Source organism: Podarcis filfolensis (assembly GCF_964270895.1).
Source record: "Podarcis filfolensis genome assembly, chromosome: 6".
NCBI lineage: Eukaryota > Metazoa > Chordata > Lepidosauria > Squamata > Lacertidae > Podarcis > Podarcis filfolensis.
This window is the reverse complement of record NC_139609.1, coordinates 30,815,329-30,843,236: the sequence shown is the minus strand read 5'-3', so window position 1 is coordinate 30,843,236 and position 27,908 is coordinate 30,815,329. Positions and strand designations below refer to the sequence as shown.

Here is a 27,908-nt window from a genome sequence, read left to right as displayed (position 1 = left end):
TGCCTACACTGACTGGCAGCGCTTCTCCAGGATTTCGAATAGGGGATCTTTCCCAGTCCTTCTACCTGGAGATGCCAGGAATTAAATGGGGAACCTTCTGCATACAGAAGAGATGCTTTGTCAAAGAGCCGTGACCTTTCTCTGATTAGGTATCCGTAATACAGCTGCTGTGGAACAAGATGGTTGGACAGTGTTCTCAAAACTACCAACATGAATTTGACGAAACTGCGGGAGGCAGTGGAAAACAGAAGTGCCTGGCGTGCCCTGGTCACAAAGCGTCAGACACGACTAAATGACGAAACAACAACAAAATACAGCTGCATCTAAAAACTGCACATGGCAAGTGCTATTTTATGAAAGGCCAGGATGATTGCCTCTTCTAAGATGCTGCAGTGTGATGGATAATTCATCACGGAACTCAAATGACACAAGATGTGATTGCAACAGCTTTCCAGATGGATTCCACAAATGATGGTTTGTGGCAATGCTTCTATTCTTCTGCTTAGTGTATGTATGTGTGGGGTTTTGTGTCAGCGTCACCTGTGTGAGTTCTCTTACTATTCGCTTGTTGTATTTCCTGGTGGTAAGAGAGGTTTGGGGGGGTGGCCTAAGGTGTGGTTGGTTGTCTTTGGTTGGCTGTAGTGAGATTTGTTTTTGTGTGAGTGGGGTATGTATTGGTGTGCTTTTGGTAAGCCGGGTTGATTTGTATGGTGCTGGCCGATTCTTCTTGTTGTCTTGTTGGGCTGTGTATGTGTGAAACGGGCACCTAACCTAACAATGTATGCAACACTAATGTCTCAAAACAAATGAAACTGATCTGTAGAAAACACAACTTGAAAAAAGAGACAATGCACGTATTTTTGAAAACTAAGAAATCTATAATAATATATATATATATATATATATAAAGCACAAATGATGGTCGTCAACAGCTAATAACCATGATAGGCTAACAGAGCATTTCTGCTTCAAAATAGAATGCATGGGGGCAAACAAATAGAGGTGCTGCATTTAATTCCTTGAACAGGGTTTGAAATTGTGTGTGGTGCCTACAAGAGTAGAAAGGACTAACTTGCCCCAGAACATACAGGAAGTTAGCATGAGTTCATGTTGCCTCTTTGTAAAGCCTAAGGCATTTCCTTCCATTCTCAAGGTCTTAGTTGGAGTAAATAACCTGTAAGATACCTTCTCGCTCTTTAAGACTTCTATGACAAGCAGGATTCAGCAGGTGCCACTTTTCATGGTAGAAAAGGGCACATCTTTTTTTACTTTTAACCTGTTGGATAGGTGTTAAGAGCCGCAAGAGCTGTGTCAGAAAGTGGGTGAAAACAACCCTAAAATTGGCAGTGGTTAAGTGATACGTGATGAGGCTTAAGCTTGCCTGGAAGACATGACTTTGAAGTCTTTTTCCTTCATTCCAACCAAAAGAGGCAGCTCTGCTTACTTAGTGATAAGATAAAAGTTCTATAGCCTTAAAAATCTAGTCAAAGGAGGAAGGTCATCAGGAGGCACCAAAAAGACAACAGAGAAGTCAGCTGCCTAATATTCTGCTGGAAGAAATCCCAGAGGCTAGGTGCCAGGGTCCTTGAAACAGAAAAACGTTTTTTCTGGACTTGCCCCCAAATAAAGAAATTCTGGTGCACAGTGACATTAAAAGCAGAAACAATTGTTTTTGTTCACTGTTGCTGTTTTCTTTTGGTGGGTTGCAATCTGGATGGCAGGCATAAAGGATTTTAGTGGGAGGTGGAGCTAATCTTCTTTGTAATAATGCAACCCTGCAGTTTTATGATTCCGCTTTCTTTTACCATTCTCTACAAACTTGGGTAGATCCATTTTAGCCAAACCGCAACGATAAACATTTTCCAAAATACAAGAAAGAAGCAACGAGAAAGTGCAGGTTGAACAAAAATTTATTCTCAGTGTCGATATTAATTAACGTTCAAGTTAAATACTTAACCATAGCATCCTATAAAATGTGAACAAACAACACATAATGTTTTCCAAAGTTTGTACACAGTACATAAAAAGTCTTTCTGCTCATTCAGTAGTACTCTGTCATGATTGTTGCTTTTACATTTGAAATATTTAAAAGTCTAAAAATAGATTTCCTTTATTTTTTCACATTTGCTTTCTCAGTAAATACATTTTAGCAAATAAGGCATCTATAAAAGTCGGGTTCCACATAAAGGTTTTGGACCAGTGTTTAGCAGTTCTAACATCTAACACAAGTTGCAGAATTGTTTTAAGAGCTATATTTAGAGTAGTTCTATGTGCTTGCCCACTCTTACGTTATTGCAAATAGTCTGCACTTGTTTAATATAAAGGCTTGAAAAATTACACTACATTTGCAATGAAATGTGTTCACATCTCTGACCACCTTGTTTCATGTTAATGGATGTGAAACACAGGAATGTTCCTCTTTCTTTCCAGCAAGTGTCAATCCTGGCCTCGTTGTCCACTTAAATCAAAATAATGGCAGAGAACACCAGCCACTAAGACTTTGTTTACACCACATTGAAGAAACCTGAACATCTGTGTAGCAAATTAGAAAGATTTTTATGCGGTTTCATCAACTAAGTTGACCCAACTCCTTTTCCAGAAGGATGGAAATCCCATTTTCCAGCTACTGTTCCTGCTAAGTGCTATCAGTTCATTTGAGTGTTTGAGAGGAACTGCCTCCTTCCTGTGAGTGGGACCCTTCGGGGGGGGGCATCTACCAGCAGAGATTGGGGACCTGTAGCCCTCCAGATGTTGCAGGACTATAACTGGAGGGCCACATGTTCTCCAGGCCTGCCATAAAAGGAGGCAAATTCTATCTGCGTGATTTCTGGTGGAGTGTATAATACTCTGCCTTGCCAACCCAGTTCTCACTGTCATTGGTTTAATCTATTTTGTCTAGCCAAAGACTACAGCAGTTTCCTGTGATATTAGAAGATTTAAAGGGGAGAGCTTTTCTGTACCTAACACAGAACTTTCTATAGGCTGGATAATACCCAGGTTGTCCATTGTGGAGCAATTTTTTTCTGCTCTGTTGTCCAAAACAGCACATGCTTGAGACACCAAATTTGCAGATGCGTTAAATATAGAACTATTTTCTGCGCGCGCACACACACACACGGACCTGCTGGGTCACACAGTGCCATAGACCAAGTGTAGAGAAAGCTTGAATTGAAATTCTTGTGCTTTGCAGTTATATTTTTAGCATGATTTTTTCACTTTTAATACCATGTAAACTCTTAATTCTGTTAAATATATTTTATTTCTTATTTAATTATGCTTCTTTGTGTGGGGCAGGAAAGCCAATATGTCGCCCTCTCATCAGCCCCAGCAAGCGTAGCCAGGGATGGCAGCAAACATGGGTCGGGGATGGTTGGAGATCTAGTTCATCCAGAGAACACCATGGTGGCTACCTCTGGCCTAGAGTCTTTCCATTCAACTCATCCAAACAACTTATTGTTTAATGCACTAAGACACTGAGCTACGTCTAAATATTGGGTACTTTTCAAAGATGTTTTTATCAGACCGAAGCCCAGTGCTCTTGTTCTAGAAAAAGAAGTGCCAGAACTCACCATGAACACCTCCCTCGTTCTCACAGAATGGCAACAGCACCCACCTGAGAGGTGCTGGAACTGAGTTCCTGTGAGTTCCCTCTGAAAAAGGCCCTCCTGAAGCCCATTAGGTTTTTACAAGTTTTGATAGTCTCTGCACCCTCACTTTGGCCCTGATCCCTTGGCAGCATCAAGAAGGCCACTGCCTCAACTTGTAATGCAGATGTGTACACAGAACTAAAACAAACAAAGCAGTTTTGAAAAACAACTAGTGTCCTTAATCATTAGTGGACAGTATTCACACATGGTGCCTGTAGGACTAAGATAGTAATATACCTATATTCAACAATGCTTCTAAACCCAGGCAATTCTGCTTTGATTTTTGCTGAAGTTCTAATGAATGCACTAGGAAGTAATTAAAGTTAGCTAATCTTGCAAGGACCTTCGTGGGTGTTTCGTGCCTTGTGTACAGGAATTTTCTCTTTGATGGTTCAGTTAAGTATCTGTAATGAGAGCGCCATCCAGGAATCTCCGAATATATTGAAGAATTCTTGCTATTCTCATTAAGACCTTGAAAAGGGGGGAGGGATCAAGATTAGTTCCTTGGAACACAACTAAAGGAACAACTAAAACTATAGCATAGTTACCTGGAAATAAAGTCTCAGTGAACTCAATATTTATTTCTAAGTAAACTTGCTGTATTGGGATGCGGGTGGTGCTGTGGGTTAAACAACAGAGCCTAGGGCTTGCCAATCAGAAGGTCAGCGGTTTGAATCCCTGCGACGGGGTGAGCTCCTGTTGTTCGGTCCATGCTCCTGCCAACCTAGCATTTCGAAAGCATGCAGTGCAAGTAGATAAATAGGTACTGCTCCAGCGGGAAGGTAAACAGCGTTTCCGTGCACTGCTCCGGTTCGCCAGAAGCAGCTTAGTCATGCTGGCCACATGACCCAGAAGCTGTACGCCAGCTCCCTCGGCCAGTAAAGCGAGATGAGCGCCACAACCCCAGAGTCGTCTGCGACTGGACCTAACGGTCAGGGGTCCCTTTACCTTTAAACTTGCTGTAGGGTTGTACTGCATGTCTGATAATTGAATTGATTGTGCATGTAAGCAGTTACGGCTGAGCTTGGTGTGCTCAAAACACCGTATCATTTGGTTTCATGAAGCAATACTTCTTGTTTTGTGCGAAAGACATTATGTGTACTGCATTTTACGGGCAAGATCACATTTCTAGTTCCTGCCAAAAGAGTGCAGTGGTACATGCTGTGGCCCATTGTTATGGCCCTGCATTAAAACCCTTCCCACAAAATTTTTCTTCTTAATGCATCGTCTGGATCCCTCATGAACGTGCCTTAAGTTTGGGGTCATCAATGTGGTACCCTCCACTCCTTTCTTTTGATACCTGCCAATCCCAATTTTTGGATTTTTAAAAAATTTACCTCAGGCTACCTTGCTGGAAGGGACGTGGGTGGCACTGTGGGTTAAACCACAGAGCCTAGGACTTGCCGATCAGAAGGTCGGCGGTTCAAATCCCCGCAACGGGATGAGCTCCTGTTGCTCGGTCCCTGCTCCTGCCAACCTAGCAGTTCGAAAGCATGTCAAAGTGCAAGTAGATAAATAGGTACCACTCCGGTGGGAAGGTAAATGATGTTTCCGTGTGCTGCTCTGGTTCGCCAGAAGCGGCTTAGTCATGCTGGCCACATGACCCAGAAGCTGTACGCCGGCTCCCTCGGCCAATAAAGCAAGATGAGCGCCACAACTCCAGAGTCGGCCAGGACTGGACCTAATGGTCAGGGGTCCCTTTACCTTTACCTTGCTGGAAAGCTCAGATTTCCAGTGGCACCCCCTTTCCAATTTGTTTCCCCCTGGATGCCTCTTGGCCCCACACAGGCCCAGAGATATTCCAAGAACATGAAGCAAGCAGGGCGATTTGCTGCCCTGTTTGTTGGCAGCCCCAGTTGCCTTTGAAATGGGGGTGAGGAGTGAAATGTTGTTGTGCTGCAACTCCCAACATCCCTGAACTACTGACCAGCACCGGGGGAGGGCAACCTGCCACTCAGGGCACATTTCCCCATTCACACACCCGTACCTCATTCTGGGCCTGCATACACTGATGCAAGTGGGAGACTTTCGCTTTCCAGATGCCCAAAAATCCTATCCTGCTCAATGGTTAATTTGCTACTCTCAGATATGCTGCTTCAATGCAAATCTGTGTGAATATAGGTATAAATGACTACGGAGCGTGTGTTATGCATTTCTACCTAAACCTGGTGTCATTTGGAGCTGCCCAAAGCACATTTCTGGATGGTTTTTAAATCCACAGGCCCTTATAGCTATACTAAATCTGCCCGGGGGGGGGGGGTATCACATTTAATAACATATCAGGCAAATGCAATAGTTCAGGCATAGGCCTGATGTTTGGGGACTACAACTCCCATCATCCCTAGCTTACAGAACTCAGGGATGATGGGAGTTGTAGTCCCAAAACATCTGGAGGGCTGAGTTTGCCTATGCCTGCAGTAGTTTGTATTCAAATAGAACTAAGTGCATCTTTGCAGAGGGTGTTTAATGCAGAGTGGCTCAATGCTTATTTTGGAGTATAGAGTAATACAGGCACTCCCCCCACCTCCATATGTTTGACTCGTGCATGACCACGCATACACGCGGCACCGGGAAATAATTCAATTCATACCCAGAAATGGTAGGAGAGAGTGTGAAAGTCCTTGTGGCTCACAGAGACACCCTTCCCAGAGCCCAAAGAGTACATCAGTGTGGGTGGAGGAAGCTTATGAAAAGACAGGCGGCACAGTGGGGCTTTGTTTACGCTGCTTAGCCTCCCCAGCTAGCAGCTGGCGTGCAGGGGAGTACAGCAGCAGAAGCTGTTTTCCTGCATGCCCCCCAGCCTCCTGCTGACACCAGAGCTTCAATTCTAGTTGTGGATATTTTTGGATACAGTATTTTTTTGTTGTGGATTGAAGAGAGAGCGGCAGGGAGGGCTTTTAGAGGGTGCTCCCCACTTCACGCAGGTTCATTTATGTGCATGGGGCCCCGGAATGTAAGTGGGGAGTTGCCTGTATAAACTTCAGTTCTGTAATCTGGCAACTGCCAAATTGGAAACTGTAGCAACCAGTTCAGTTTTGCATAATTGGGGTGGAGCAGAGAGCACAAGCTAGCAGTGATACTTTCTGGAAACAACTCTCCATATGGGTTTGCATTTAGTTACTAACCTTTTACAGCAGCAGAAGATTGTTACAGGGCCTTCGTCTTCTAACCTGTACCTCCCCGAGTTTGGTAGATCTTTGCACTGTGCTACGAATGCACGGAGCTCTGTCTCTGGAAAGCCTTCTTGCTGGTAGTGCTTAAAAAAAAGTGTTGTTGTTAGCATCAATGCACAGAATCTCAAACAAACCACTGTACGCAAATCAATGGAGAGATGTAATTTTAATTGTTATTCAGCATACCATTTCACCTGTTGTTTTTTTAAAAGGGGGGGTTGGAGTACTGTGGGTGGACTTGCTGGGTAGAAAAATTGGGCTAGGAGAGAAGGATAAAGTGGTTTATTTTATTATAAAATATTTTTATAAACCTGTCATGTAAACGTGCAAAATGCACTTTCTTCAAACCATGGGAGACGAATCTTCAAAGTATGAAGGAAAATCATATTCTTGCTAATGCTTTCCCACCTCCCCACAAAACTCCCAAAACAGGCTAGAGATTAGGGCAGCACATGCACAGTGCCTTGATGCTTGCCTAAAAGAATCTGCTGGTACTAATTCTCAGCTGCAGACTTCAAGGTCTTTCTTTATAGGGAGGCAACGTCTGATGCAGATAGATGCTGGAGATATAATGCTGAAAATGCAATGCATATGATGCAGGTGTGTCCAGTGATATTTTCCTTTGGGTCTGAAGTTACTGTTGGCATTAATTTTGTCCTGGAGAAATCCTAGATATTTGCAGTGTCCACGTACTTTTAAATTATATTCCCGTGGTATGGGAACCAACAGCAGGACAACAAAAGTGTATCTAGCAAAACCTTCTGGTTGCTGGGACTTCAAGCGTTTGGGAAACCCAAAATCTACTATGCAATTCTCCAAGTACCTCACTGCAATTGTTGCACTGGAATGTATTCCCTATAAACTTCGAATTCATTTGGATATCTATTGGGACGTTTGGATGGCATAGAAACATATATGTTTAAACTGGGGCTGATTTATTTGGTGGCCCTTGACTGCTTTATGTGAGTTGGTGTTTTCTTCTATGGCTTCTCTTTTTCTTTCTCAACTCCAACGCTAGCAGATGAGGATTTGTATTTAAGTATTTACATTTTTAAATGGCAAGTTTAATTAATTAAAAAAAAGAAATAAAAATTCTCAGCTGATAAAGAGTTGGAGGAGTCTGAAGTGAAGCAGGTGGCATCCATCTAAGGTAAAGGTAAAGGTAAAGGGACCCCTGACCATTAGGTCCAGTCACGAACGACTCTGGGGTTGCGGCGCTCATCTCGCTTTATTGGCCGAGGGAGCTGGCATACAGCTTCCAGGTCATGTGACCAGCATGACTAAGCCGCTTCTGGCAAACCAGAGCAGCGCACAGAAACGCCGTTTACCTTCCCACTGGAGCGGTACCTATTTATCTACTTGCACTTTGACGTGCTTTCAAACTGCTAGGTTGGCAGGAGCAGGGACCGAGCAACGGGAGTTCACCCTGTCGCAGGGATTCGAACCACCGACCTTCTGATCGGCAAGCCCTAGGCTCTGTGGTTTAACCAACAGCACCACCCGTGTCCCTTCACCTGCCATCTACTTCCCTTCAAACCTAGAGCCTATAGAGGAAAAGAATGGGGCTCCTTCCTTCCACAAGAGACCAGCTGCAATCTTTTTGCTGAAACAAGATGTTTTGGCTCAAGCAGCCAGACTGCAGCAGTTGTCCCCAGGGCTGGCCCCCTCTATAGCAGTGCACCCCAATCCAATTAAGGGAGAAGTTTCTTAATAACTGGGGAGTGGGAGAAAAACATTAACATTAGTTCCCTACAAGGAAATAATAATAATAAATTAATTAATTAATAAAATTTTATTTATACCCCAGCCATCTGACTGGGTTTCCCCAGCCACTCTGGGTGGCTCCCAACAGAATATTAAAAACATGATAAAACATCAAACATTAAAAACTTCCCGAAACAGGGCTGCCTTCAGATGTCTTCTAAAAGTCAGATAGTTGTTTATTTCCCTGACATCTGGTGGGAGAGCATTCCACAGGGTGGGCATTACTACCGAGAAGGCCCTTTGCCTGGTTCCCTGTAGCTTCACTTCTCCCAGTGAGGGAACTGCCAGAAGGCCCTTGAAGCTGGACCTCAGCGTCCGGGCAGAACGATGGGGGTAGAGATGCTCCTTCAAGTACACTGGGCTGAGGCCGTTTAGGGCTTTAAAGGTCAGTACAAACACTTTGAATTGTGCTCGGAAACCTACTGGGAGCCAATGTAGGCCTTTCAGGACTGGTGTTATATGGTCGCTCCCTGTCACCAGTCTAGCTGCTACGTTCTGGATTAATTGTAGTTTCCGGGTCACCTTCAAAGGTAGCCCCACATAGAGCGCATTGTAGTAGTCCAAGAGGGAGGTAACTGGAGCATGCATCACTCTGGAAAGGTTCACACATACCTTAACTGTTTCATAGGTGTCTGTAATGAGGGCAATGAAGAGACTCAGAACCATGTAGATAAAAAGGCTAATGAAAGAGTAGAGGTAGATCCGACTAAACAGCCAAACCAAGTAGCTTTTCTGCTGCATCTTTGCAAAAGTAGCAAACATATCGTCTCCGTTTATCAACGAAAAGAGACATTCGGAAACCATGTTCAAGGAACGGAACTGGAAGAGAGGAACCAGAACAAAACAAAAAAAGATAGGTGTTTGTTTTTGACAGATTAGTGAAACAATTTCAAACAAACATGTTATATACCTTATTGGGAATGTGCGGGTCCCTGCCACACATAGTGTACAGTAAATACAGTGGTACCTCGGGTTACAGACGCTTCTGGTTACAGACACTTCGGGTTACAGACTCTGCTAACCCAGAAATAGTACCTCGGGTTAAGAACTTCACTTCAGGATGAGAAGAGAAATTGCGCAGCAGCGGCAGCAGGAGGTTCCATTAGCTAAAGTGGTACCTCAGGTTAAGAACAGTTTCAGGTTAAGAACGGACCTCGGAACGAATTAAGTTCTTAACCCGAGGCACCACTATAGTAGATCATTTGGACAGTACTTTAATACTATCTCCGTATACAGGGCCATACATAGGAATGGACAGGCAAAATTGGAGTCCCAATCAGAGGTAAACTGGATGTTATGGGCATAATCTAATTTTGTGCAGACTGCCACTTGTGCAACAGAACTCCTCTCCTTTTCTGGTGTGCCTCCAAAATATGTTACAGAGAGTCCTCCAACTCTTCGCAGCCGATTCTGAGGCTGCACAGAAGGCTGCAGGGGAGAGGAGAGGACAGTGAAATCTTGTTACACAAGCTGAATGGGATTCTTCTTCTGCACAGACAGCTTTGGAAACTACTCTGTTTGGGGCACGCTGCCCTAAATAAAATCCACGAGTGACTTTTTCATCTCCCTCAGTAGGTATGGTTTTTTATGGGGCAGAAGGAGCTAAATAAATTTATATGCAAGGCTTAAACGAACAAACAAAAACCCCTAGATTCCAATACCTTGACGTGATATGGGCCCAGCACAATCCAGCCGCAGAAACAATAGCCCAGATAAATCATAGCAGCACAACAGCAAAATCGGATGACGTTGGGCAAAGCCGCACGTAGTGTCAAAATAAGCAGCTGCAGAAAACAAAACAAAAAGCAAAACAATCCAGTATTGCCAATCAGACTTCAGCCCTGCATTCAGTACAGCTAGATAGCAACAGGAAACAAAATAAATACCAACAGCATGGAGGTCCTAGGTAATCCTTACATTGTACTTCTGAAAGAAGCCTAGGTAGCGAATCACTCCAAGCCAGACGAGCATGGTGGAGGTTCCCAAGAGGATGCTGCAGACATCGTAGCTGGTTAGACTCTGTACGAAACAGAATTTTGGAATGTTATTAGCTGTTTTGTATAACTACCCAGATTAGGTATAATAGCATTGAATCTTAGTAGCATTATGGTGGTGATTGGGAGGATGGGAGCAAGGTAGATCTGGATCACAACCTGCCTCCTTATCAAACACCTGTCTTGGTGAGAGGTAGCATTTGATAAGATATGTGGATTGCATTTTTTACAAGCTGTCCTAGATAAAACCCTCTCTATTCCCTTTAAGACAGGAGGCACCCCAGATCGGCCAGACAAAAATCAGGGGAAAACATCAACTACTTTTGCAGCAATAGCAGACAGGTAAGGCCATTCTTTTTCTGAGGGGTGTCACTATGACCCAGGTGAACAAGGAGCCTCCAGAGACTCAAGGTGCACCGGAGAGATGAGTAGAGCTGCTTCTAAATCAGGGTTCCTCAGCTGTTTTTTGGACTACAACTCCCATCATCCCTAGCAAGCAGGACCAGTGGTCAGGGATGATGGGAACTGTAGTCCAAAAACAGCTGGAGACCCAAGTTTGGGAAACCCTGTTTTAGATGAAATTAGTATTTGGAAAGTGGTGTGTATTAGAACATTTATTTAATATACATGCACAACTGACGATATTCCTCCACGTGCCCAGAGATGCTTCCGGGTCCCACTTCATACCTTAAACTGTGGAACTCGCTCCTACAGGAGCCAGCGATGGCCTCCAAGTTGGATGGCTTTAAACGTGGATTCGACAAATTCATGGAGGAGAGGGCTATCTGGCTAGCAGCTATGACGTCTGCCTCCACAGTTATAGAAGCAGCAATGCTTCTGAATACCATTTACTAGAATCTGGTCAGCCTCAATGTAAGAACAGGATGCTGGTCTTGATGGGCCATTGGCCTGTCCAGCAGCATCTTCTTATCATCACAACATGAATGGGGGGGAAAGCAGGCAAAAAATATTTAGGCAGCAATCCCTAGACCTACAAAGCTGGGAGTACGCCCCATTGAACTTAAGACTTATTTCTGAACTGACATGTATAGGATTTCTGTTAACCTAGGATGCCAAGATATTAAAGGCCAGTTGAAGAGCAGAGGAAACATTTGTTTCCTGTTCAGCATACAAGCCTGCTACCTACCTTAGCCTGTATCTCCATCTTCAGCGTAGAACCAATTAGTGTTAGAACATCACTAACTATGATCATGATATACCAGCCATTCACAAATTCCATCTGATCCGTGAAAGAGACTTCTTTCTTATAGTGTTGTTGGAAGAAAGATACAAATTCCTGAGAGAGGGGACACAGACAGAGGAAAAAAGGGGAGGAATTATTATATGAGAAGCTGCAAACGACAATACACTGGGAAGTGCTGTCCAGCAAACCCTACACTCACCCTCTGCAGACGAACTCCTTTAATCACAGATCGTGTGCAGAGAACCAGGGATGCTAGGCATGTCAATATGACAAAGGCGTCAAAGATCATCATGTAGTGCGTGTTCTTCTGTACTGGAAGAGAAAGAGGGGGAAAACCCTAACAAACTTGTAGGTGATTGTCATTCCCTCCTCCACCCCATTCTCATTCACACCAGTACGTTTGTGTAGGTCAGAGTAGTATCTTACAAATGTAGACTTGCCATGGAAGGATATAATGATATTTGGAATTCATTTTTATAAATACCATATTAGGCTAAGGGCTAATAACTACAATAACGTTTCATTTTATTTTATTTTTGTAATGTATACAATTTCCTTTTCATTTTTTGTCCTTTTTCTTTTCTTTTGAAATTCATTTTTATTAGATTTTGCAAACAAACAAAAAAAGTTTATAACAATTCCAAATACATATCCATTTAAAGAGATTTCTCTCTTGTGACTTCCCCCCAGCCCTTCCATGGGTTCTAATGTGAACATTTTCAGCTACATATTATTTCCTAATCTATATTTTGTATTCATCCATATTATGCATAATACCTGTTACATTACAAGTGATATTAAAATCCTGCTAATGTTTTCATCTGCTTACAGTGGTCTCCTAAGTAAGTTATAAATTTTTCCCATTCTTTTAAAAAGTTTTTATCCTCTTGGTGCCTGAGCTTTCCAGTCAGCTTTGCCATTTCGGCTAGTCCATCAGCTTAGTTTGCCATTCCTCTCTGGCAGGGACTCTTTCTTCCTTCCATCTCTGGGCTGGTAGCATCTGTGCAGCTATTGTCGCATACATAAATGTTTTGTTTTCTACATGGGTACTATTCATTTTTGTGTTTTATCTTACTCTGTGCACTTGTAATTATGTACTTTTTATTTTTCAGTAAAGTGTGCATATTCTCTCTCTCTCTCTCTCTCTCTCTCTCACACACACACACACACACACACAGTGTGTGTGTGTGTTTGTGTATAAAAGCCAGACACACCTTTATTGAGGTCCTGGACTTCAGCCCCAAAGCCAATGGCAATAGTTTTTTATTTTAAGAGAGTGTTAAATGTCATCTTGCTAAATAGTTTTATGCCTTCCTTCTCCTTCTCAAATATGTAACACCAACAATATCCATAAACTGCTTATCTTTAAAAAGTGCTAAATGAAAAGTAGCCCTAAGCAATGATGCTAATCAGTGAGAAGTCGATTTCCTATTGGGAGACTTGTCCTCAGTGGAGATTAGGTTTCTATTTTTCGTTAATATTTGGATCATGGTGCAACTTGGGTTGGCCAAGCAATTCTACTAGTCAAAGTTTTCAGCGAACTTGAGGGAACATGCTCATGAATATGAAACCTTCAAGAAAGTGATACAGTCAAAGCTGATACAGGGTGGAATTCATCCTCTCCCACCTGTTGCACTGATTGAATTTGCATTTTTTTAAAGACCTGGACATTAGATGCAAAGAAAACCTTGAATATGAGGTTTTTACTTACGTGATCCAGAAACATGCCAGTCTTTACATTCCTTAATGGCAATATCATTGTCTAGGCTAATTTTGATTCTTCCACTGTGTGCTTTGTTATCAAACTCTATCTGTGGGATCAGAGACAAAAAAGCAGTTATCTATTTAGAGAGAAAGCTCTGAAGCCATATATCACACTGACGTGCCATTAAGACAGACTGGATCTGACAAACATTCTTCTAGCAAGAACACATTGGATTGAAACATCTTATGATTCCCAATTGTTTGCTCAAAAGAAAGAACATCTGGTGTCTGCCAGATGTTGTTTGCTTATAGCTCCTGTTGGCCCCAGCTAACATGGCTAATGGTCAGAAATGATGGGAGATGAACCACATCTGGAGAGTGCCACCTTGGCTATTCCTGGTTTAGCTATAACTGCTGCACCATGACAGCCAAAATTATATTCTTGAAAACAGGCCTGGAGTTGACGCCTGGAATCCTTGGGCAGATGGCAATGCCCACAACAGATGATTGACCCAGAATCTTCTTTTTCAAAAATCTCTTCTGTGCTTCAGTTGGCACCAGGCAACTAGGCTTGGAAGCCACCATTTTAATTTCCCACAGTGCCTTGGCAAAAACCCAGCTCAGGGATAGTGGGAGGAATTAAAATAGCAGCTCATTGGCTAGCACTGACTGGAGCGCCGCTGCCCAACACCACCAAGTTGGCCTGCCAGGACCCAACATATAAGTGGTCCCCCCTCCCCCCCCCTCAGCACTTCTGCAAGGATGCCCTTAGCACACTGATGAAATCTTTGAAGTCAAAATAGCTGAACTGCCTCAAGGAAAACGGGGCTTCGGTACTCTTCACATCTCCTCAACTCCTCAACTCCTCCCTTGGCTATTATCACTTTGTCCATGTCTCATCCTCCATATCCTCCACCGGCAAAATCCAAGTTGTAATGGAAAAAGAAACATGAATTTATACTTCATAAACTGGATATCCCTGGAGTGCAAGTCCATACACTTTACCTGTGTTCCATATGCTTTAATATTGTTTAATAAGTATTTGCAAATGGTGAACCAAACTATTGATGTTAAAATAACAGAAATGATCCTTACCACATGACTTGGCATCTGGTGCCCCTTGCAAGGGATAGCTTCAGCCCCATGATTTGCTAGGCCCTTTCTGCCTCGCACATCTTCTTGAGGCTTTGATGGGATCCTGGGTTCACATCACCCCTTCTCCAACCCACCCTTTGAAAAAGCTGGTTGGGGCCCTACAGCAAATGGGAACAGAACATTTGAACCTGAAGCCTGTACTTACTGTCAGTGTGAAATCATAGCAATCTGGTAGTTCGTGATGACGAACCGTCTGGAGATTGATAGCCTTCAGTTTGAACGTGAGCTGCAGAGTCACAAGTCTAGAAGAAGAGTTTGGGGGTTTTATTTCACTTTTACCAACAACAACATGCGAGCACACCAGCAACTGAGAACTCCCGCCTCACCTATGGAAGTCTAGAGTGAAGTTGAAAACATTCTTCCCCAGTGTCCTGTTTTCCAAAGGCAGCATGGGTTCCACATAAAAGCATTCTGTGAGGAAAAGACAAGACAGATTTTGTGGGACGTACTCGGCATCTCGCAAGGCAAAGAAGAGTCTAGATCAGTTTTTCCCAAACTTGGGTTCCCAGCTGTTTTGTGACTACAAATCCCATCATCCTTAGCTAGCAAGACCGGTTGTCAGGGATGATGGGAACTGTAGTCCAAAAGCAGCTGGAAACCCAGGTTTGGGAAGATCCTGCTGTCCACAAGGGTAGGCATGTTTGATTTGACATGCATTGGGAAGCTCTCCCTTTGATTAAGTTACCCACCGTGTAACCTTTTCTCCCTGCACTGTGCCCCAGGAGAAGGGAGAAGGAAGTGGTGGTTGTGATCTTGGTATACAGCCACCCACAACTTCATTGGGCAGTTAAGGATAAGCCCCTCAGTGTCAGGACTGCCGACATCTGTTTTTCAAATGTGGGGCAATGCTGAATCAATGTGAAATGGGCTCTTATTTCAGAATGAACACCAGTTTCTCAATAAATAAATAAAAACCAGGGGAAAACAGCAACACAATGGATCTAGATTATGTATGTGGGCTATATAGGGGGGGAGGAAACCAAGTACTTAAGTCTCCATTGATTCTAGAATGAGATGGTGTGTGTACAAACCTCAAGAGTAACAGTTGGTATTGCATATGAGTGATGACAGGAAATTGACCTCTTCCCCACCCCCTTCTCTCTCTCAAACACAAGACTTGAGTAATAAAAATATATATTACCAGTTTCAATTTCTGGATCAATATCAAAAGTGTCATTTCCAGGACAAATGGTTCCTCGCTTGTAGAAGTATTGGCATATGGCCATAGGTGTCTCTTCGGCTCCTTTCTTCTCGTAGGCGTGATTTCCAACAGATATGGTACGCAGCTGTAAATACTAACCCAAAACTGACAGATGGTTAATGAACCCATATGAACCTGCCTGACAATCAAGAGAAAGCTCAGATGACTCTCTCTCCATCCTGTTGATGCACGATATCAGATAAGCAGCTACCGGAGGCAGGATCATCCCAGTGGTGGTTCGAAATGAGTGTGGAACGTCCTCCCTTTGGAGATATTCTGGTCCCCTCTCTTGGTTTTTAGGTGATCAACTGGAGTCTAAGTCTACAAAAGTTTATGCCATAATAACATTGAGGTGCCACTCTTTGTTGGTGTTGCTGCAGCAGACCAGCACAGATCACCTTTCTGGAAATATTATTTAAAATACCTTCGTTTCAACATGCTTTTAATGTTTAATTTTAAATGTGCAGCTTTGAATGCATTTTATGTTATTGGCTGCATTAGGCTTTTGTAACTGTAATTACAAAATAACATTTTCTATTGTCTTGTCTTTGGTGTTTATTCATTTTGTAAACTCTTCTGATTTTCAGAAATAGGTCATCCTCCTGTCAGGTCAAGGGAGCATCTGAGGGCATCCAGATAAATGATTAAATCTACACAGATAAATTTAGTGTTGTTCTCTGAGCTATGTTTGGTTTCTCTGGGTTTAGTTAAATTTGTATGGACAAAGTCGAGATCGGAATCTGCATTTTATTGAGCTTCTATTTGCCTGCTTCCCATAAATAAGCAAAGAACAAGCAATTAGGACAAAGATGAGCAGTTTCTTTGCCCTTTAAGGATTTTTCACAGGGAGTTTCACAACAGAAACCCAAATAGTTGAAAACCAGCAAGTGACTACAAGTGACTCACAAAAAGCACACTAAGGCATGTACCAATTTGAATGAGACTGTATCTACAGGCTCTTGAACTATGGTAGTTTATAAGTGGGAAGGAGTTTCTGGAATTCTGATTTGGGAATTAAGTTTGGCTTGTGAGGATGATGTTATCTATTAGCTATTACTATGCTCAGATGCTGAAGACAAATAACAGCCTGCCTGTGACCCTGCAGAATTACTACAGAGCCGGCCCTATCATTAGGCAGGATGAAGTGATCACCACAGACAACTGGTTTGGGTTTCTTGAAAGGCCAGCAAATGGTTAGGTATTTAATCATTCTTGGATTTTTACACCCAGAGACAAGGAGGAGCGCTTTGGGGGGGCGGTTGCCTCAAGAGCCAAAATAACTTGACTGGCCTTATGTATTCTGCACCAAATTGGCAGTATTTGCTACTCTGCCTCAGGCAGTACAGTCTCTTGGGCCACGTGGAAACAAGATGGGATACAAGGAAATCCTTATACTGTTAGCCTTGCCAAACAGGTAGGTAGCCAGACAAGGACAGAAGCAGGTTCCATATCTTAGCTCCCAAACGTTGTGGTGAGAAAATGGTTTTCAAGCTGCTATCAAAACAAGTGCATGTCCCAGATTTGGGCTCAAGTAGACTTCTTCACCTAAGCCCAAGGGTGGGGGACTAGATCAATCTGGCAGGTGGGTTCCTTCATCTTGACACACCCATCCATGAACTAAGCTTAACAGGTGGCTGGGGCCAGTCACCTGACGTCACGCCCATTTTTAGCCTGCATGGTTTGAAATCAAACTCTGAGGGGCAGAACATTCTGCAATGCATAGACATTCATCTGACTGTCAGCACTTGAGAAGCCTTGTGCAATATGTTTTTCAGGGACCACAGATCAGCCATTATCTGCCCTACACCATACAGCTGACCCAAATCCTTTTTAGCCATTATCACTTGAGGAGTGAACACTGGTACGGCAGATCTGCAGGTACATTCTTTTGGCCTCACTCTCTGTAACCATGCAAACTAGGTGAGGGTCCCTACTTCTCTGTGGAATGTGCAAGACACCTCTGCATGATTTTGCTGAAAATGAAGCAAAAAGCTGAATGAGTCATACAGCTCTGGGGCAGGGCTAAAGGTCTCCCTCTGCAGACAACAGCACAGAGATGGAGGAACCTGTGGCGCTCTAGATGTTGCTGGGCTCCCAATGCCCATCATCCCTGACCATTAAGCTCTGCTGGCTGAAGGGAGCTAAAGTCCAAGAACACGGGGAGGACTAACAGGTTCCCCATTCCCTGCAGAAGCACCTGAAAATAGTTTTAGTGCTGACTACTTTTGTTGTGCAATTCTGTCTGTACAGAAAGTCTGTAGGAGCAATCCAACAGGTTCAAATCTCTACTCATCTATAAAGTTCATTGGGTGACCTTGGGCCACTCAACCCAGCCCGTCTCACAATGTTGTTTTGAGGGTAATGTATGAACAGAACCTTGTACTTTGTCAGTCTTGAGCTCCTTCAAGTAAAAGGTGGGAGAAAGGTGTAAATAATAATAATAAATTTTATTTATACCCTGCCCTCCCTGGCCAGAGCCGGGCTCAGGGCGGCTAACACCAGTAAAATTACAATAAAAACATAATGGGGGGGAACCAGTTTATTAAAATATGGGTTAAAATACAATTTAAAATGCAACCTCATTTTAATAGTAGCCCATAGATCAAAACCATCAGGGGAGGGAAACGTAAGGGTCAGACTGAGTCCAAACCAACGGCCAGGTGGAACAGCTCCGTCTTGCAGGCCCTGCGAAAAGATGTCAAGTCCCGCAGGGCCCAAGTCTCTTGTGACAGAGCGTTCCACCTAGTCGGGGAGTAGTTGCTTGGTTTTTTTTAAGCCAGCTTTAAATTTCATGGGAAACGGCACCCTTGTAGAATAACCCCAGCTGCTATATTTATTGTATTGTAAATTGCTTCTAGATGGCTCGTAGGAAGTGAAGTTACCTGATTTATTGCGAAATAGATCTGATCATAGACATCCATCTGCGTATAAACTGCATAGGTGTCATCCAGTCTGTCCGTGTAGCCTTTCAGGAAGAGATGTTTAAAAGCCACTGTGTTCTCCTCTTTAAATTCCACTACCATTTGGTTGCTTAACCCAAACACTACCAGCTGAAGGCAACCGCACACAAAATGAATGAAAGAAAAGAGAGCAAAAGTTGTTTTTTTTATATTCCAAATAATTTCAGCTGGTTAAAAGCTGCACGTTTCTACACAGGTCATTTCTCTGCTGTGTGGACAGCTATGGCTAAGACCATATTTATATTTATCAAATTTATATCCCACCCTTCCTCCCGAAAGATCCCAGGGTAGCAAACACACATCTGTAATTTAAAATAAAAATGTATTTAAAAACAGTGAAAAACATCCTTTTGAAAAATGAATCGCAATAAAACATGTACCGCATTTTTGCTCTATAAGACTCACCAGACCATAAGACGCACCTAGTTTTTGGAGGAGGAAAACAAGAAAAAAAATATTCTGAATCTCAGAAGCCAGAACAACAAGAGGGATCGCTGCGCAGCAAAAGCAGTGATCCCTCTTGCTGTTCTGGCTTCTCGGATAGCTGCACAGCCTGCATTCACTCCATAAGGCGCGCACACATTTCCCCTTAATTTTTAGGCGGGAAAAAGTGAGTCTTATAGAGCAAAAAATATTGTAACCAATGATGTGTCTGGATAGGCCCGTCGAAAACGTTTTCAGCAGGCATCTAAAATAATACAATTATGATACTCTGGTTTCTCTTCAGATCGTATAAATCCCTCCCCTTTTAAAATAATACAATTATGGCACTTTACCATAAACTTGGGACGCGGGTGGTGCTGTGGGTTAAACCACAGAGCCTAGGACTTGCCGATCAGAAGGTCAGCGGTTCGAATCCCCACGACGGGTGAGCTCCCATTGCTCGGTCCCTGCTCCTGCCAACCTAGCAGTTCGAAAGCACGTCAAAGTGCAAGTAGATAAAGAGGTACTGCTCCGGCGGGAAGGTAAACAGCGTTTCCGTGCGCTGCTCTGGTTTGCCAGAAGCGGCTTAATCATGCTGGCCTCATGACCCGGAAGCTGTACGCCAGCTCCCTTGGCCAATAAAGCAAGATGAGCGCCGCAACCCCAGAGTCATCCGTGACTGGACCTAATAGTCAGGGGTCCCTTTACCTTTACCATAAACTTATAAGGGCTGAGTTCAGAAATGCAACCTTATTATTCTCTTCGGTTCTTAAATGATTTGGCAAAGAAAAAGTTGGCAAGGTAGGAGTATATTCTCAGTTTACTGGGTGTATCCCTCCCTGGTTCCACTCCGTTGTTGGGCCTTGAATGCAAGCAGTGGATTTCCTGCAAATTTAACCTTCACATCTCTCTCACTCTATTTGCACATAGAGCTTATTATCTGGGATCTGCAAAGGTGAAGACAGTGCAATGGCTATAAAACTGACTCTAAATATATGTCAGCTGGAGGCGCTTTGCAGCCTGAGAGAAAGGACAGTATGACACCCCCTCCCCTCTCCGTGTGAAGAAGCTGACTGGCCTGAAGGTTGGATTTTACTCCCAACACTGTTGTGGAGGGGTCAATTTTGCAACCAAAAAAATAACCATTGGTGACAATTCAGGCTGCGTACACGCCATACATTTCAAAGCACATTGCTTCTGCCAGAGAATCCTGAGAACTGCGGTTTGTTGAGGGTGCTGGGAATCTCTCTGAAGATACAGTCCCTAGGATTCTGTGAGGGGGAAATGTATGGTGTATAGTTGTATACTGTCCACCATGCTTGATGCAACAAGCTAGATTAGGAGGCCCAGGGCAGGTCATGTGACAACAAAAGGAAATGTCTAGAGCAGGGTTTCTCACACTTGGGTCTCCATCTCTTTTTGGGCTACACTTCCCATCATCACTGACCACTGGTCCTTCTAGCTAGGGATGATGGGCATTGTAGTCCAAAAGCAGCTGGAGATCCAAGTTTGGGAAACCCTGATCTAGAGGGCTCCGAAAGAACAAGCAGGGGTAGCTCCCACCTCTCACTTTGCTTAGTGGCATAGCTGGGTGTTTACTGGGCCTCCAATAACAGAGGAGTTTATTTTTCTCGCAAACTTTCATAATTTGAAACACTGAAGCCATTTCCATTTTATTTCAAGTTTTGACATTTTCCATTAGTATTAAAAGTAATTCCAGAAATGTATTTCTCAAATGAGTACAGTGGTACCTCAGGTTACATACGCTTCAGGTTACATACGCTTCAGGTTACAGACTCCGCTAACCCAGAAATAATGCTTCAGGTTAAGAACTTTGCTTCAGGATGAGAACAGAAATTGTGCTCCGGCGGCACGGCAGCAGCAGGAGGCCCCATTAGGTAAAGTGGTGCTTCAGGTTAAGAACAGGTTCAGGTTAAGTACGGACCTCCGGAACGAATTAAGTACTTAACCCAAGATACCACTGTATCTCAATTCAGTATCAATAGCCTCTTGCAGTCCCGTCCAAGCAACATAATATGGTTTGGGGCGTTTCTAAAAGGCAACCTGCAGCTTTCCCATTGTCTCTCACCTGGATAGTAACCATGGCAATTTTCAGAAGTTGTATCCCAAGTTTCCAAGGCTTCCTCCCCCGGGCCCAGAATTTTTCACAGGGGTTCATGAAGAAAAATTTAAGTTTCCTTCTCAGCTGATCTTCCAGAAGCAACTCCTGACACATTGAAGGGCGCCTCTTGTAGCTGTAGACGTTTTCATCATCATGGGAACTGCAGCTGCTTACAACCACCACTTCAGGGTTTTCCATTGCTGGAATGTGCAACCCAGTGATTAAACCAAAGAGACATTAGCAAGCTCAGAATGACTAACAGAAAACATTATACTTGTGGTTAGGAGCATCTCTACTATATGAGCTGGACTATCGTCTCCATGAAGGAATCAGACAATCATAGAGTTGTAGAGTTGGGAGGGACCTTTGAGGGTCATCTGGCCCAACCGCCTGAGGCAGTGGTTCTCAAAGGGTGTGGCAGGAGTAGATGGTGTGGCAGGAAGATTCAAGGACCAAAGAAACTTAAACATTTTGGTGTAGCATCGTATCAGAATTTTATTTTTTAATTTGCAGAATCTGGACAGATACATTTTCAAAATGAGAGCGAGAACATCAAATGATATTGAGGATAATCCTCGTTTTGACCTTGAACTGCTGTGTTGTGCTGGAGAGTGCTGGAGAGAATGCATTAGCTATTCTGCTGCAGTTCTCCACAACATGGTGTTGTGAACAGGGATTTTCAACTCTTGACAAATATGAAAGATCAGAAGAGAGAAAGCCTTCTTTGTGTTGATGAGGAGATGAGAGTTTGCTTGTCTCAAATTAGACCTAATATAAATGAGATTACCCAGCAAAAGCAAGCTCATGCCTCTCTCATTCAGTTTGAATACGTACATAAGGTACATATGTAAGAGGCTCGTTTACAATTATATTTTGGGAATGGTCCCATGTTCTTATGTAGCTGCATTGTTTTTTATACTTTCTGCATGTCCCATGATCATATTATAAAGTAGTTGTGTTCTATGTTATATATCAAGCACTGCCAGGAGTTGGTTTCTTTTTGTTTTCCAAAGTATTTCTTATCAATAGGAAGATTTGGTGTGGTACGACCAAATTTTTATTCTGAAACTGTGCCCAAGAAGAAAGAACCACTTTGAGAACCACTGCCCTTAGGAGTGGCACAGCCCAGATGTGTACGGTGTAAAACAGAAACCAGGTATATACACTCATCCCAAGGACCAGCCAGTCCATATGACCAGGCTTATTAGGTCATCAACTAAGCACAGCAGGGAAGGGTGAATTAGTTAAGAGTACAGAAAAACTAATTCACACACAGTTCCCATACTTCACTCACAGAAAGCACTATTTTTAGAGATGAGCAATGGCATTTTCCATAAACGCAGTATTTCCACATCTTGGTTTTTTTCTGGTTTTCCTACTAGAGTTTGGATACAATAGAAGACAGATTTCTTAAAAAATAAAAAGCTATGCAAAAAAACACACCCTTGCATATAAATTCTTAATTGGAACTTATCTGTATTTCTTATAATACGGGTCATCAGATCAGAGTGTTCTTTATTTCTTACCCACATACAGTTCCAAGATACAGATTGACTAAATCAGCAATCCTGCGGTTCTCCAGGTATTGTGCTCCAGTCATCAGCTTCAGCTAGCATAGACAATCATCAGGGAATGCTAGGAGTTGTAGTCCAGCAACATCTGGAAAGCCTCGGGTTCTCCATCCTTTCACACGGGGTTTCCCAAACATGGGTCTCCAGCTATTCTTGAACTACAAATGCCATCATCCCTAGCTAGCAGGTACAGTGGTTGGGGGTGATGGGAACTGTAGTCCAAAAACAACTGGAGACCCAAGTTTGGGAAACCTCGCTTTCACTAAATACAAATCGGTATCAAGATAATTATTTGCAGAATGCAGATTCTTTAAAGGTGAGGAAACTAAAGGGAAAGCATCTCTTTACCCCCGAGTTTTAATTTACTAACTTATTTCTCTGACCAGCAATGAGGCTGTCAAACAGGAAGCCTGGTGCCTTCCGGATATTGTTAAGGCTAGGGTGGCCTGTAGTCAGGGATGAAGGAAGTTTCCGTCCAGCAATTTCTGGATGGGCACAGGTTCCCCAACCTTGTAGCAAAGGGAAGGAAGGTACTTGGAAGTCTTAGTTGCAACTGTGCAGCTGATTTAGATTTGAGGTCCCCAGAAAGAAGATTACATCTGGCGAATGGAGAACATCCCCTTTGCTCTACTTGTTACACAAATGTCCATTATGTTTGCTGACTGGGAACAGTTGTGGACCACAGGTATGAAATTTACGGCATGTAATGCCTTAAGAGAGAATATTATGAAAATGATATACAGGTGGTACATGACACCAGTCAAGCTTGCAAAAATATATCATTTGCCCGATAATAAATGTTGGAAATGTAAAGAAACTGAAGGTACATTCTTTCACCTTTGGTGGACGTGCCCAAGAATCAAGGCTTTCTGGGAGATGATCTATAATGAAATGAAAAAGGTATTTAAATATACCTTCCTGAAGAAACCAGAGGCCTTCCTTCTGGGCATGGTCGGCCAATTGCTGCCAAAGAAGGACAGAACTTTTTTTATGTACGCTACAACAGCAGGAAGAATACTTATCGCAAAGTATTGGAAGACACAAGATTTACCCACTTTGGAAGAATGGCAGATGAAGGTGATGGACTATATGGGATTGGCAGAAATGACTGGCAGAATCCGAGACCAGGGAGAAGAGTCGGTGGAAGAAGATTGGAAGAAATTTAAAGATTATCTACAGAAATATTGTAAAATTAACGAATGTTAGAATGATGTTGGATAGAAATTAAGTGGTTTCCAGTAGTAATGCTTTAAGAGAACATGAAAAAAGGGTTATAAATAGGTAAAAACATAATGGTAAGGATTTGCTGAACCAACAATTTGAGGTGGAATACAAAAAAGGGAGGTATGAGGAGGTCTGGGAAACAGGCTAAAGGAAAATAAGCAATGGAAAATTTGTGTGTTTTTAATTATTTCTATTTTGTATTTTTGTTATTGTTATTTTTTTCATTTTATTGTAATACTTTAAAAAAATCTTAATAAATATCTTATATTAAAAAAATACTTGTTACACAAATGTCGTAGAAGTGCTTACAGCTTGACCGATGACATTGCTTCTAGTTCTCTTGCCCCTATCTCTTGCAAATGGTATGTGAATTATTTAGCGTTTTACCTGCAGCAGTGACCAAAATATGCCAAGAGCCTACAAGCAGGGTGCAGTGCATTCATTTAAGAACAGGTATAGCTCAATCCGAACGTATGCTTAGAAGTAAATCTGATGGTGCCTTTCCCAAAGGAAATGCACATTGGATGACGGCTTTCAGCAGGGAAGTAATCCCAATAGGGGCCTTAACTTTCAAGTAAACATACATATAATCAAGTTGTGAAAAACATCACAAAATGCTGACCTGATCTCTTTGGGTCATTTAGGCTGCAATTCTATACACATTTACCTGAGAGAGTATGTTCCATTAAACCCAACAGGACTTACTTCTGAGTAGACATGTATAGGGTTACTGTAATTGCCATTATAGAAAACAAGAACAGCTCAATTTTTGGAACAAAATTCTGCACACATGAGAAAGCAGCTGCTAATCTACAAAGTAGTGACTTTGATTCACTTTTTGCCAAACCAGGGTCCGTAAGTACAGACAAATGCAGCAAATTTCTGCACTAGATTTAAGTCCCTAATTTAGCTCTTTAAAAATATGTTAACATACAACCTGAGCTTGAAAAAACCCACAAGGCTGGCTATGCAGCTGATAAGTGCCAACCTATGTCGACTCTCTTGTCTCCCTCACACACCAATTGATGGAAACAAGGGCACTGCAAGAGTGGCGCACATTTACACAGGAATTGATGTTCTGTTCATTTTCACGGCTGATAGCATTACAAGATACGCAGCACGGATACATGCAAAAAATTGCTAACTAACAGGAGCATCACACAGAGTCCCTAATGTATCCATAAATGACTGCAATTAAAATTGCCAAATGCGTTGATCAGGAACATTTTCATGTCCAAAGTTTCCACATTTTGTGTTACTGTTTGAACAAGAAACTTTGTCATGGCCACATGGGTAAAATCATCAGGCATTTGGAGTGATTACTCACATTTCTGCAAGGTTACTGGATATACCCATATCAAAGTCCCACCAGTGGCGTAGCGTGGGGGGTGCAGGGGGGCCCGGCCGCACCAGGCGCAACATCTGGGGGGGCGCTCGCACTCGCGAGGGGATCTATGGGGACCCTGCTCCGGGTTAGGGGGCACAAATTACTTGCCTTGCCCCGGGTGCTGACAACCCACGCTACGCCACTGAGTCCCACATCTACTGATCTAGAGATTGTAGGTGGAGACAACAAGCATGTTTCTGTTGACTTCATCTTCACCATCCCAGCCTCTCTTAGGAAGTAAGCAAGGAAATCAATGGGGCATATTCCCAGATAAGTGTGGTTAGGATTGCAGTCAAACTTTCAAGTATAAGTCATTGTACGGATAAATCAAATTGGTTTTAATCAGATATGTGATTAAATCTGCATAAGCTTACATGACTAAAGAATAGTTTTGAAACAAAGGGGAAAAGCTTGGGTATAAATTATCCAAAATCCATGAATAAAACAAATTGATACTTAACTTACATTTTTAATTGTCCATTTAATAAGGGTCTCCTTTTAGTCAATTGCAAGATGCTGAATCTAATATATTAACCAATTAAAGGTTGCAGCCCCATCTATTTCCAGTGCCACCCCTCATCCCTGAAAATCTGACCAAGCAGGCTATGCCTCTGAACATGCACAAAGTGCCTTTCCCTCTACCAATGAGTTCCCTCCAAAGCACTGGAGAAGAGAAGCAAGGATCCCTAGGGCCATAGAATTGGAAGGTACCCCAAGGGTCATCTAGTCCAACCCCCTGCAAAGCAGGAATCTCAACGAAAGCATCCATTTCCATATACCAACTGATCATGGGAAAGAGATTCATTTAAAAATCCTTGTGCGCGTCCACCTGCCTGTCTGATGCTCAGCTCCAAAATCCAGCATCTTTGAAGAAGGGCCACAAAACGAAGCGGGGAAGGTCTGTCTCCTCTCCCTGCCCCCACCCCGGTTATATGACCTCCGCGGGATCTTCAACCAGGAGGAGAGCCTTTCCTTGCCTCGGAGAGAAAGCAGGAGCGCCCGGACTGACCTTTGGAGGGACGGCGAGAGAAGCAGCGCATTGGGGCGCCTGAGCCTACCGCGCTTCTCCCTTCCATGCGCTCCCCCCATCCGTGAACCAGCCTCTCCGGGCGACTTACTCATTGAGGCGGCCCCAAGCGCATACGGACGCCGCCGGCTGAACACGACACCACCAGGGACGCCGAGAGAGAGAGAGACCTCCTCGCGCCCGGGCGCAAAGCGACACCTGATGCCCGCGGAGAGGGCAACGCGCCACCGCCGCTCGCTCACCTGCCCTACCTGCCCGGGAAGGGCGCGCGCATCGCCAGGAGGAGGAGGAGGAGGCGGCCGGCGCCTCAAGGGGAGTCCGCTTTCATCCCTGCTGCGGAGGAGGAGGAGGAGGGGAGCGTCCTCCTCAGCAGGAGGCGGGAGGGCGGCCCCTCACTCCGAGCTGGTGCCGGCGAAGCTGCCCGGGCGCAGGAACTGCAGCGGCGAGGGCGGCGCAGGAGGAGGACGCGCCACGTGACTGGCGAAGCGCGCTCCTGCAGCAGCAACAGCAGCTTGGGCCTCCGCCTCCCTCAGGAGAAGATAGCCAGTGTGTGCACAAACTAGACCAGAAATGCCGCCCTACTTACCTCTCTTCATCTACAGCAGCAGCAGCAGAAGTCCAAGTTGAGACACACACACACACAAATGTTTGAAGGCCCTGGGTCCCCCAAAGTTAATGGGCATTGCCCAGTGCAAAATTTACGTATAACAAAAAAAAAAAAAAATAACGGAAAAAACTGGATGTACATTTCCAAGTGTTTTGTGTTGTGTATGTAGGCTCCTACGACTTCTTCATGGATCACTGCCTTGTCATTGCGAAGAGGCTTGAATAACTCAGAGAAGCTATGAGCAGGGCCACCCAAGATGGACAGGTCATAGTGGAGAGTTTTGACCAAACTTGATCCACCTGGAGGAGGAACTGGCAAGCCACTCCAGTATCCCTGCCAAGAAAACTCCATGGACAAAGACAACAGGCATATAAAAGTTACGACGCAGGAAGATGAGCCTCTCAGGTTGGAACGCGTCCAACATGCTACTGAGGAAGAGTGGAGGACAAGTACAAGTAGATTCAGAGCTGATGAAGCAGCTGGGCCAAAGCCGAAAGGTCGCTCAGTTGTGGATATGCCTGGAAGTGAATGGAAAGTCCAGTGCTGTAAAGAAAAATATTGCATAGGAACTTGGAATGTAAGAACCACGAACCTTGGTAAGCTGGATGTGGTCAAAAATGAGATGGCAAGAATAAATATTGACATCCTGGGCATCAGTGAACTAAAATGGACGGGAATGGGCGAATTCAGTTCGGAGGACCATCATATCTACTACTGTGGGCAAGAATCCTGTAAAAGAAAGGGA

At 43.6% G+C, this 27,908-nt stretch overlaps 2 protein-coding genes across 6 annotated transcripts in view; one reads left to right on the top strand and one right to left on the bottom strand.

The window, feature by feature from the left end:
- Window positions 1-26,641, top strand: part of LOC310765589 (uncharacterized protein) — a 28,523-nt gene extending 1,882 nt beyond the window's left edge. Inside the window, exons 2-4 of the mRNA XM_083620792.1 lie at window positions 10,847-10,920; window positions 17,618-17,720; window positions 26,097-26,641. Coding sequence (XP_083476918.1) covers window positions 10,847-10,920; window positions 17,618-17,720; window positions 26,097-26,227 — 308 coding nt within the window. The 3' untranslated portion in view covers window positions 26,228-26,641. The remainder of the gene's footprint in view (window positions 1-10,846; window positions 10,921-17,617; window positions 17,721-26,096) is intronic.
- On the bottom strand, window positions 1,893-27,022 carry MCOLN3 (mucolipin TRP cation channel 3). Of its 5 annotated transcripts, XM_083620690.1 has the most exons (15): window positions 25,683-25,758; window positions 25,470-25,511; window positions 21,315-21,547; window positions 18,725-18,892; window positions 15,783-15,936; window positions 14,968-15,052; window positions 14,787-14,883; window positions 13,494-13,593; window positions 11,982-12,094; window positions 11,726-11,875; window positions 10,502-10,603; window positions 10,246-10,368; window positions 9,197-9,403; window positions 6,773-6,903; window positions 1,893-4,118 (listed from the first exon to the last, which is right to left on the bottom strand). In XM_083620690.1, the coding sequence occupies exons 3-15, from the start codon at window positions 21,543-21,545 to the stop codon at window positions 4,112-4,114; spliced, it is 1,668 nt and encodes a 555-aa protein (XP_083476816.1). In that variant the 5' UTR covers window positions 21,546-21,547; window positions 25,470-25,511; window positions 25,683-25,758; the 3' UTR covers window positions 1,893-4,111. The 5 variants fall into 5 exon arrangements, with proteins under 5 accessions (XP_083476816.1, XP_083476814.1, XP_083476815.1 ...); XM_083620688.1 differs by lacking the exons at window positions 25,470-25,511; window positions 25,683-25,758 and adding an exon at window positions 26,808-27,022; XM_083620689.1 differs by lacking the exons at window positions 25,470-25,511; window positions 25,683-25,758 and adding an exon at window positions 26,799-27,009.
- Between the last annotated feature and the right edge of the window lie 886 nt (window positions 27,023-27,908).